General features: G+C 41.7%; 1 protein-coding gene across 4 annotated transcripts in view; it reads left to right on the forward strand.

Moving 5' to 3' along the window:
• The first annotated feature begins 482 nt into the window (after positions 1-482).
• Positions 483-12,539, forward strand: part of LOC139538441 (E3 ubiquitin-protein ligase UHRF2-like) — a 53,200-nt gene continuing 41,143 nt past the window's right edge. For 3 of the 4 annotated variants that reach the window (XR_011667744.1, XM_071340481.1, XM_071340491.1), the window contains exon 1: positions 1,132-1,473. Coding sequence is in view for 2 of the 4 variants with exons in the window: in XM_071340481.1 (XP_071196582.1) it covers positions 1,321-1,473 (153 nt within the window). In the remaining 2 variants the exon portion in view is untranslated. Of the gene's footprint in view, positions 616-1,131; positions 1,474-12,539 lie in introns of those variants that run through there. The other variant, XM_071340502.1, reaches the window with a different exon arrangement.

Genomic DNA, 12,539 nt, shown 5'->3' on the forward strand with positions numbered 1-12,539 from the left:
TTAGACATTCAATATCGATGACTTAATTTGACAATGACCACTGTGTACATTGCACATTCTAAAAAAAGGTGAGATATACCAGAGTTTTTAGAGAAAGGAGATAGGAATCCCATTGGACAATTCATGGAGAAACGTATAACGCCCCTCCCAGCAGACTGTCGACCAATTGTGCTCACGTTGTTACTTTGTTGCTAAACTAATCGTCACGCCATCTGTTCTAAAAGTTGAGAAACCTAACTATTTTCCTCAAGTGTGTAATGTCCCGATTCCAAAGCTATATGACATTACAGAGAACAAGTTAATTATTTCACATTTCAGAAAAGATTTGCAATGTTGTACTTCATGAAATTCTTGCTAATGTTTTTTTTAAACTACGGTGCGTAAAGATGGAGGAATTCAGATAAAACATATTTTTTTGGGGGGGGTGGAGGAATTCAGATATGACGTCATTGTTTTCAGCACTACCCGCAGTTCTTAAACTATGGCTCCCAACTTGAACAAAATGTGCCAGTAAATCAGCACAATCTACTTTTTAATATACTGTGCTTTGCTGATACAAAAGGATAACGGAGAGCACTGTACAATAGGGCGAATTTAGAAAACAAGGCATTTTAGGTAAGTACATGGGGGTAGCCATCTTTACACACCTTAGCTATTAGCCATCTTTATACACCTATGCTATTGACTCCCATTCCCCACTTGAAGGAGAGCTTTCCTTGTACAAGAATCGCCCAGAATGCACCGTGCGGCCCATTGACGACGCATGGGCAATTTACACAATAGGCGTTAATACGATTCCAATGGAGTATCTCTGGATATACTGACATCCGTTGGCTGGTTTCCTGTATTTGCATGCCCACAAAAAAAGGGTCTTCACTAGTTACACCGTTCATAAAGTCATAAACCCCGCCCATTTTTACAATTCATCTTAAAATGTAATTCTAAACCTTACCTTAACCACAATGCTAACTTTATGCTTAACCCTAAAGTTAAATTAAGACCAAAAAGCAAATGTTTTGTTTTCATATTTTTTTTGCGACATATTTCCAATTTTGATTTTGTCTGCGCTATCTAGTGGAAAATACAAAAAAGGGACCCTGCGTCTTTAACGGCAAATTGTACTGAATTTTATTTCGCGAGATTTGCTTGGCGCGGTGACCCATGTGAGCGACACCTCCTGCAAGAATCATTCTCCCCTGCAGAGGAAAAGGCTATGGAGTGCTGAACGTTTTCACTGTTATTCCCCTTTCCCCCCAAGCCCCTGTATTTGTTCTGATTAGATTTCTGTAACCTTTTTGGTGGCTATCGGGCGGTGGAACAATGTGGATTCAAATTCGGACCATAGACGGAAAGGAGACACGAACCATTGAGGATCTTTCCAGGCTGACCAAAATTGAGTCTCTGAGGCTGAAAATCCAAGAGATCTTCAATGTAAACCCCGGACAACAACGGTTATTCTATCGGGGCAAACAGGTAGATGTCTCACCTATGGCCATCGTAACAGTTGTTTGTTTACGTTGCAGGATTAGGTGTCAGGCTGCTAACGTTATACTTAATACCGGAGCTTCCTGTTTTGAAGGGAATTCGCCAACAGTTCTTGCGCAAGAACCAAGAGGACGCACTCTGCCAGTGATATTAATTTGCTGCTGCTGTCCCCATTCATGCTTTATCTACTGTTGGATACATTGTTGCAACGTTTTCAGTTGGCCTATTTAAAATACAATCGCAAACACTTGAGCTAGAGAGCTGAGAAATGGCGTATACTTCCTGGTCTTTTTTCCAGATATTTAGTGTCGGGAAGGAAATAGAAAATGTCGACTCATTAGAACCTCATTCAGATCCAATTACCAATTAGATTTTTTTCTGTTTTATTTTCTTTGATATTTTGGATAGGTGGGCATATTTTATATAATTACCCGGTAATAGTCTTAGATATGTTGAAAACTCGGCGGAATCATGTTTGCAAAAACATCTGGGATCTTTACTAATGTTTCATTGCCTTTGATATTCATGCGGCATGTGATTGTATGATGCATTTGTTTACGCTTAGGATGCGTTGCTCCACGTGCATTGCCATCCAGTGAAGTGCAGTGTTTACACCCGCGCGCTACTGGTTTGACACGCTCGACGTCACTGCATAGTGAACACGGTGGTTAGGCTTTCTAGTGAAAGATGCTACGGTCAGAGTGATCTAAGCATGATTACTTTGTTTCCCCCATATTCTGCATGTACATGTAAATCATAAATTCTTAGTGATATATTTAATACTGTCTTTCAAATTTAGTATGAGTTAGATTCTGCTGGACAATTACTCCTGGGGATTCTAGACAATTTTCTTTTTAAAAATGTAACCTTTATTTAACTAGGCAAGTCGGTTAAGAACAAATTCTTATTTACTATGACTGCCTAGGAACAGTGGGTTAACTGCCTTGTTGTGGGGCAGAACGACAGAATTTTTCCTTGTCAGCTTGGGGATTTGATTTAGCAACCTTTTGGTTACTGGCCCACTGCTCTAACCACTAGGCTACCTGCCGTTCTAGACAATACTCCTGGGGATTCTAGACAATACTCCTGGGGATTCTAGACAATACTCCTGGGGATTCTAGACAATACTCCTGGGGATTCTAGAAGCTGAAGTGGATTGACACATTTTTTCTCATTGACATTATGTCTTTTACAGTAGGACATTGACCAGTCAGTGCAACATTGTATTTTCTGAGACTTCACATAATGCCTTGTCATAATTTCAGTGTTTGTGAAGGTACATTTGTTTAAGGCTCTGTTCCCAATGTAGTAATAATGATTGGCTGCCTGAGTGTTGTCAGAATAGGTGTACACCCACCTACAACCACCTAATTACTCAAAATGCAGGCAGTTAAGAAAAACACTGGCAATACGGTTAGAGACAAATCCTGTGCAGTCCTACTGCCCATGTAATGGCCATTAAGTCCTCTCCTGTGTGTGTCAAATCACATTGTAATTGTCACATGCTTTGTGGAGAACAGGTGTAGACTAACAGTGAAATGCTCACTTACGGGCCCTTCCCAACAACGCAGAGAGAAATAATCAAAAAATAATAACACAAGGAATAAATACACAATGAGTAATAACTTGGCTTTATACATGGGGTACCAGTACCGAGTTGATGTGCAGGATTATGAGGTAATTGTGGTAGATATGTACATATATGTAGAGGTAAAGTGACTAGGCAACAGGATAGATAATAAACAGTAGCAGGAGCGAGTCAAGAGTTAGTGCAAAAAGGATCAATGCAGATAGTTAAATAGTTAACCAAATAGCTACCCGGACTAACTATTTAGCGGTCTTATGGCTTGGGAGTAGAGTGTGTGTGAGAGAGAGACACCCACTTCATAATTGGCGGTAATCTGAGTAATCAGATGTAGAATGCTGGGAGGAGGAGGCTGTAGTCAGACAGTTAATCGTCTGAGCGCTATGTCTTCTCAAATGGCACCGTTTCTTATGTAGTACATTACTTTTGATCACGGCCCGTACGATCGCGGCCCGTACGATCGCGGCCCGTACGCACGAGGTAGAGGATAAGGAGCCATTTGGGACACTACCTGCGTGGGGAATATTTTAAAGTTGGAATAATGACTCGACAGGCACCCCCCCCGTAAAGAAAATACTGCTTTTCTATGATCAGATAATACACTTTAATCACACCATTTTATTCTAGTTATTTGATTTACCATAGAAATTACTTCCTTTTTGAAGGCCAGTTAGCCATCCTTAAATCCTAGGCCCCACTTCTACATTTCATCTGTAAATAAATCAACAAAAGCAGAATCGTGTCTGTCTGGTTGATTTAGTTTTCTTCTTCTTATTATTACATGAAGTTGAAATGGTTTTGCCTCTGCACATGCATGCTTGGGGAGGGATTCCATTCCTGCGGAAGTCGTTCGTAGCTGTATAATGTTGTACAGCATGAGGTGTCGGCCATTTTGCATTTTTTGAATGAGGAATCCCTCCATGTGTTTGTCTGTGTAGAGGAAACATGGGACGTAGCCACGGCAAGCCTACTTTTTTGTGGGGAGTAAGCGACTAAGCAGGTTCCATTTTATAAAGTTAATTTAAACAACAAAAGACCTGCACTTGGTTAGCTTTGACACGGGTGTTCAGTTGACAGCCCACATATGTTTCATCACCGTGTGATTTATGCATGGCTGTCTGTTTCTAAGGAAACAATATGGTTTTCTCTTCATGCATTTCCATACGGAGTGTTGAATTTCCCCACTATCCTTTTATTTATGCCTAGTTAATGATGATGATAATAATACATAATGTGTCATTTAGCAGATGCTTTTATCCAACACGACTTAGTCATGCGTGCATACATTTTTTGATGTACGGGTGGTCCCGGGAATCGAACCCACTATCCTGGCATTGCAAGCACTATGTTCAACCAAATGAGCTTCAGAGGACCACAATATGTGCTAGGCTATGGTTTTGAGGGTTATAAGGCTTATTATACAAGAAGACCCTTGGTTTTCAGTGCTGATTTTGTGGAGTACTATAGTATAGTTGTACTGTAGTATAGTTGTAGTGTAGGCCTGGTAGTACAGTAATGTACTGTAGTAAAGTTGTACTGTAGTGTAGGTCTACTAGGACAGTAATGTACTGTAGTAAAGTAGTGTAGGTCTAGTTGTAATGTACTGTAGTAAAGTTGTACTGCAGTGTAGTACAGTAATGTACTGTAGTGTAGTACTGTAGTAAGGTTGTACTGTAATACTGTAGTCTAGTACAGTAATGTACTGTAGGCCGAGTAGTACAGTAATGTACTGTAGTAAAGTTGTACTGTAATAGTGTAGTACAGTAATGTACTGTAGTAAAGTTGTACTGTAATAGTGTAGTACAGTAATGTACTGTAGGCCGAGTAGTACAGTAATGTACTATAGTAAAGTTGTACTGTAATAGTGTAGTACAGTAATGTACTGTAGTAGACTAATCCTTTTATTTCCTCTGCCTCGTAGGAAAGCAGGCAGGGTGGGTGGGGGATTTCCACGTGTGAAGAAATGTGAAGAATGAGCCACTCACAGTACCGACTACCGAAACACTGTTAGAATATGCTGCCGGAGGAGACTCGTTCAACTCATTCAATATCAAAATGGCGTCGTTTCAGCCCTAGTTCAAAGCATTGACTGACTCTGCCCTTGTGTTTGAAGATGGTCAATTTTACAGAGCCACAGTGGTCTTGTAAGTCTGTGGTAAAGGTACCTTTTCTAGTCTTTATAGTACCTGCCTAACAGTCACCCACTTTCACTTACATAGGAATACAGTCACCATTGCCATTCTCTTTTAGATCAGAACATGCCGTCTCGTCACACTCAAGGCTTGTGATTGGCTGGTTTTGAATTATGCTCCCTGTCTATTGGCGAGTGAGTGTTGCTCAGAGTGTTTGAGGGTCAGGCAGTAGTATTTCACTGTTCGCGTTGTAATGACCTTTCGGTGCCAGAAAAAACACTCGTACTCGTCTGGAATGTTATAAACGCTCCCAAATGCGAGAAAAGACCGATCAACTGTTTTTCATAAACACTAATACACACACAATGTTTTCAGCACGACAGACTAATAAACCGTGACACATTTTCTCTGTTGGAAAACCCAGGGCATTCGTTCAGTTATATTGGTACTGCTCAGAGGCATTGAGGGCTTTGTAAGAACCGGTTCCATCGTTGTCCAGGGTTTTGGGGGACGGGGATAAGAGTGAGCTGCAGCCATGCGTACAGGCACGCCTTGCTCTCTCCAGTTTAGGACTGGGCTGGCTGAAGGTTTGGAGCCTGTCGTCTGACAGGGCTGAGGGGCACTTGAATCCATTTACATAGTGCTTCTTGCCTGCAGTGGAGGCAGTTTAATAACCTGATGAAAGTTGGTGTCCTTTATGAGTTAAGGAACACTGTGCCATTAAGAAGTGGCAGTTGAGGTAGATCAATGTAGTCCATGGTCGTAAGGGCACACTGTAGTAATAAGACGTTTTCAAAGCATTTTGTAACAGAAAACGAAAATGAGCATTAGATAGTCCCTCTCCTTTTTCTTCCATTTTGTGCCTACTGAACACAGCCCAGTATTCTGTGAATCCTGTAGGTCAAAGGTCAAAGTAATTGTTACGTTGTAGGAATTGGTGTGGTTTTCTGAGAGAGGTCAGTGTGAAATGGGGAGTAGGAGGGAATCAATCCAAAGCTTTAGGTGTTTTATGTAGCCTATCTTTTCTGCCGTCCTTCCATAGAGAACACCTTACAGACACTGTGATAGTACGTAAGGACAATAAATCAATCGGACGTTGGTAACCATGAACCTAGCTCTGGCTTATATAAACACAATAACATTCAAGTCTTAAATTTTTTTTTTACATGGAAATATTCTAGTTTAGTCCAAGTTTAGCAATTTCTATGTTCAAATATCCTGCACGTGGATTTAGATTTTAGGTTATCACAGTATTTGCACGGTCTAGTCTAGTTCTTTTGTTGGTGGCTCCATCAGCTGCAACGCTACGTTGAAGCCTGTGTTTTCTTCATTTGAATAGCAGCTAGCTACAGAAACTGTGCCGCGGTCGTTGGTAATGCAAGGTAATTGGGAGCGCTTTCCCTTTCACTGTACCAGACCGGTTTGTCAAAAACGCAGGGTCCTGCTTTACAAACACAACGGCTAGAAAGAAACCAGGTTTGGCGGGGCGGGGGGGGGGGGAGAGCAAGCCGCACCGAGCCAAATCAAGTCGACTTGTTTTTGTCCGTGTATTTACTAGAGCTAAAGAATGGAATCTATTTGAGGAGAAAATGACTGTTCTGTATAGATGACTAAATACAGCAGAGTTTGGGTACAGTCTAGATGGCCAGTTCCATGTCAGTGTTTTGGGCTGCTTGGGGCCGGGGTGTTCGCTCTTGATTAGAAACGTGACCTTGTTTTTGTGTGTTTTTTTCTCCTATTGCTCCCCTCTTTGGCAGTCTAGCGGGCGGTAGGCGAGGGGTGGGTTGGGCGGCGGGATGGGCCGTGGGGGATGGGGTACGGAGCAGGAGCACTGTGTGGGCGTTGTCTAACTTATCCCAGAATTACTTTCTCCCTTCCTAGGCTGACAGTGGCTCTCTAGTCTCTCACCACTGACTCTATAGACTAGTCTCTCATCACCCCACTGACTCTATAGACTGGTCTCTCATCACCCCACTGACTCTATAGACTGGTCTCTCATCACCCCACTGACTCTATAGACTGGTCTCTCATCACCCCACTGACTCTATAGACTGGTCTCTCATCACCCCACTGACTCTATAGACTGGTCTCTCATCACCCCACTGACTCTATAGACTGGTCTCTCATCACCCCACTGACTCTATAGACTGGTCTCTCATCACCCCACTGACTCTATAGACTGGTCTCTCATCACCCCACTGACTCTATAGACTAGTCTCTCATCACCCCACTGACTCTATAGACTGGTCTCTCATCACCCCACTGACTCTATAGACTGGTCTCTCATCACCCCACTGACTCTATAGACTGGTCTCTCATCACCCCACTGACTCTATAGACTGGTCTCTCATCACCCCACTGACTCTATAGACTGGTCTCTCATCACCCCACTGACTCTATAGACTGGTCTCTCATCACCCCACTGACTCTATAGACTGGTCTCTCATCACCCCACTGACTCTATAGACTGGTCTCTCATCACCCCACTGACTCTATAGACTGGTCTCTCATCACCCCACTGACTCTATAGACTAGTCTCTCATCACCCCACTGACTCTATAGACTAGTCTCACCGCCGGCCCCACTGATTGGTATGGTTTTGCACCTTTGTTGCGTTAGTGAAATTAATCGTCACACATACAACAGCCCTGACTCACTTATGAAAATACACACACACACACACTCAGCTGTGCGTACACACACACACACACACACACACTCAGCTGTGCGTACACACACAAATAAGTGTATTTTGGAAGCACAGTTCATATACTGATGCTTTGATAGGTTTGGCACCTACTCACAAACACCTTCCCCAATGCTGATAGAGGTTGATCCCAGGTGGTCCAATTCACTTAATTGGCAGACGCAGATAAACCCCACATAACAGTACCATGGTTATAATATAAATATTCTGTCATTTTAATTCCATATACAGTACTTTTCTCTGTTGTGTTTTAAAATCATTGTGAGATGCCAAGAGAATCTAATGGACTTTTCCAGGTTCGGCCTGGCGGTGGAGTGTTGCCATCCTCTCCACATGGAATTTATTAGGTTTCTGTTTCTTATCATAATGAATGGGACCCGTCCAGCAATTGCCTATTCAAACACTAAAGGAGACGTTCAATAATTACGTATTCAGAATAGGTTGTCCCAACCATGCCAGTGTGTAAGCAAAGCATATCCTATGCAGTTTTAAGTCACTGTCTGAGTGCTGTGCTTGTAATGATTAGACATGAGCTTTTCGAAGACAGTCTGGCTGACTTGTCACCTTGGATAAGATAAACACAGAAATTAGTTTGACTGAGGAGAGGTGGTAATTGCGATCAATAACCAAATAATAATAATGAGAATACACACTAGGGTCGTCCCTGACAACAACAAAAATCTTGGTTGACCGAAAGTCGTCTGTTCTTCCAACCAATCAAACTTTTTAACCGTGTATTTTTTGATTTACAGTTGAAGTTGGAAGTTTACATACACTGAGGTTGGAGTCATTAAAAGTTGTTTTTCAACCACTCCACAAATTACTTGTTAACAAACTATAGTTTTGGAAAGTCATTTAGGACATCTACTTTGTGCATGACACAAGTCATTTTTCCAACAATTGTTTACAGACAGATTATTTCACTTAAAGTTCACTGTATCACAATTCCAGTGGGTCAGAAGTATACATACACTAAGTTGACTGTGCCTTTTAAACAGCTTGGAAAATTCCAGAAAATGGCTTTAGAAGCTTCTGATAGGCTAATTGACATCATTTGAGTCAATTGGAGGTGTACCTGTGGATGTATTTCAAGGCCTACCTTCAAACTCAGTGCCTCTTTTCTTGACATCATGGGAACATCAAAAGAAATCAGCTGCTTCATCCTTGGGAGAAATGTCCAAACGCCTGAAGGTACCACGCTCATCTGTACAAATAATAGTGCGCAAGTATAAACCCCATGGGATCACGCAGCCATCATCCCGCTCAGGAAGTTTTTGGTGCAAAAAGTGCAAATCAGTCCCAGAACAACAGCAAAGGACCTTGTGAAGATGCTGGAGGAACAGGTACAAAAATATCTGTTTCCATAGTAAAACAAGTCCTATATCGACATAACCTGAAAGGCCGCTCAGCAAGGATGAAGCCACTACTCCAAAACCGCCATAAAAAAGCCAGACTATGGTTTGCAACTGCACATGGGAACAAAGATCATACTTTTTGGAGAAATGTCCTTTGGTCTGATGAAACAAAAATAGAACTGTTTGGCCATAATGACCATTGTTATGTTTGGAGGATAAAGGGGGAGGCTTGCAAGCAGAAGAACACCATCCCAACCGCGAAGCACGGGGGTGGCAGCATCATATTGTGGGGGTGCTTTGCTGCAGGAGGAACTGGTGCACTTCACAAAATAGATGGCATCATGAGGGAGGAAAATTATATGGATATATTGAAGCAACATCTCAAGACATCAGTCAGGAAGATAAAGCTTGGTCGCAAATGGGTCTTCCAAATGGACAATGACCCCAAGCATACTTCCAAAGTCGTGGCAAAATGGCTTAAGGACAACAAAGTCAAGGTATTGGAGTGGCCATCACAAAGCCCTGACCTCAATCCCATAGAAAATTTGTGGGCAGAACTGAAAAAGTGTGTGCGAGCAAGGAGGCCTACAAACCCGACTCAGTTACACCAGCTCTGTCAGGAGGAATGGGCCAAAATTCACCCAACTTATTGTGGTAAGCCTGTGGAAGGCTACCCGAAACGTTTGACCCAAGTTAAACAATTTAAAGGCAATGCTACTAAATACAAATTGAGTGTATGTAAACGTCTGACCCACTGGGAATGTGATGAAAGAAATAAAAGCTGAAATAAATAATTCTCTCTACTATTATTCTGACATTTCATATTCTTAAAATAAAGTGGTGATCCTGACTGACCTAAGACAGGGAATTTGTACTCGGATTAAATGTCAGGGATTGTGAAAAACTGAGTTTAAATGACTCGAGGGAGCCAGAGATCTAGATAACCAGGAAAGAAAATATATCCTGAAGTTGCCGGTAAAAAAATTAATAAACGAGTTGTCATCAACCCTTCTCATGTGGAATGCCAATTTATCTTACAATTTCTTCTGATCTGCGTGACAGTTATGGTTTTCATATACACATTTTTGCGGAACAGTTTCATTTCATTTATGATAACTTCTTCATATCTCAAAATCATTGTCATGTGGTTAATCGCAATTCTATATAAATGAAAAATGATACAAACTAAAAAAGTAATTTCTATTGCTAATTATATAAAAATAGCCTACATAAAGGCAACAAATAAAAACATTGCAGCCTGCAGGTAGAAAACATCCAGATTTTAATATAAATATCCTATAAATCACATTGGCTACACATGTCCTGTCTGCAACCAACTTGAAACATTGTATCAACTATTAATGATGGGTCTGGCCTGAAGCTTGAGCTAGCTAACTTGCAACATTGTATAAAATACTCTGGGCCCTCAGAGTTTCTCCACACCAGTGAGCTCAGGACAGACACAGCTGTAGGCTATTTGCATAAGAAGCAGTGTTTGACTTGGGCAGGAGCTCACCAGAGCTGAGTACCGACACCTCAAATGTTCTACTGCTTGAGCTCCTGTTCCTCTTTATAGAATAGTAGCTCAGAAGTGTTGTGGAGCTCCTGCACCTAAATATAAACAGTACCAGAACCCAGTGGTTATCGAAAGGGAGAGGGCTGGAAAGATTTTTCAAGTACATTGAGGAACTATTGTCATTCTCAATGGATGTTAAAACCGACTTTGTTTGAGGTGAAGAAAACAATTCTTTGAGAATCTCCACAGCTCATTAGTGGTTGTGCGTTAAGCCAATCAGAAATACTATCAGATCCCCAAATGGCCACATTAATATACCTACTTTTGCGTTCAGGCTGTTTCTGATGGTATTAGAGGGCTATTTCTATGCGTTTTCAGTTGTGCGTCCTTACTCCGCATCGACAGGAGCGCTCCAAACAAAACAATGACTAAATTGACAACTCGTAAATAGAATGAAATAAAACAAAACTTGTTTCTCACAAGTGTTGCAGCATAGGTTGTGCGCTCTGCAAACAAAATGTCCGCTCCTACAATGAGAACGGTAAAAGACTGGAATAATATGTTGAATGCATTAACAGAAATTACCATAACAAAACAAACATTGTGGATTAGGAATTAACGGTAAATGTACAACTGGTGATGTATGTAAAGTGGAATTGATAGACACTAACAATCAAATGCAAACAATTCACACAATGAAGTTATGAAACAAGGAATGTGCACAAATTGGCCCGAAGAGAGCACATTCTAGAGAAGTGCGTTGTGCATCTGGGTACTGCATGGTTAATCTGATGTCTGCATTGGCCGTGCAGCATTTATGGTGATAAGCCTCAGCAGAAATCAGGGCATTCATACTTCTTGTGCTTCGCTGAGCAGTGCAAAGCTGTGCTGAAGGAAGTTGTCAAGGAAGTGAGTTTTTGTGTTTTCTACAGGATGTACCGCCCCCACCTACAGTCAACCAATCATGTCTATACAGAGCCCTCCGCATTGTTGTAACAGTTGGGAGGAGCATGGCGATGCGGTATGGAGCTCGATTTGGTCTCTGGAGGCTCCGCAATTGCGTCCCACCCTCCATATGGAGCCTGCGACCACATTTTCAGATCAAGCATAAATTGTCTTTTAGTCTAGGCCTCCGTAATGGATTAGTTCACTGAGATGGGCGCATATATATATGTTAATGTTCTAAATGACTATTATGGCTGATTTTTAATGGAAGGCCAGCGTCCTGGAGTCTCCTCTTCACTGTTGACGTTGAGACTGCTGTTTTGTGGGTACTATTTAATGAAGCTGCCAGTTGAGGACTGTTTCTCAAACGAGATACTCTAATGTACTTGTCCTCTTGCTCAGTTGTGCAACGGAGCCTCCCACTCCTGTGCTGTTCTGTGAAGGGAGTAGTACACAGCGTTGTACGAGATCTTCAGTTTCTTGGCAATTTCTCGCATGGAATAGCCTTTGTTCTGAGAAATGGACTGACGAGTTTCAGAAGAAAGGTCTTTGTTTCTGGCCATTTTGAGCCTGTAATCAAACCCACAAATGCTGATGCTCCAGATACTCAACTAGTCTAAAGAAGGCCTGTTTTATTGCTTCTTTATTCAGAACAAAAGTTTTCAGCTGTGCTAACATAATTGCAAAAGGGTTTTCTAATGATCAATTAGCCTTTTTAAAATGATAAACTTGGATTAGCTAACACAACGTGCCATTGGAACACAGGCATGATGGTTGCTGATAATGGTCCTCTGTACGCCGATGTAGATATTCC

The sequence above is a fragment of the Salvelinus alpinus genome, chromosome 1 (assembly GCF_045679555.1).
Source record: "Salvelinus alpinus chromosome 1, SLU_Salpinus.1, whole genome shotgun sequence".
Taxonomy (NCBI): domain Eukaryota; kingdom Metazoa; phylum Chordata; class Actinopteri; order Salmoniformes; family Salmonidae; genus Salvelinus; species Salvelinus alpinus.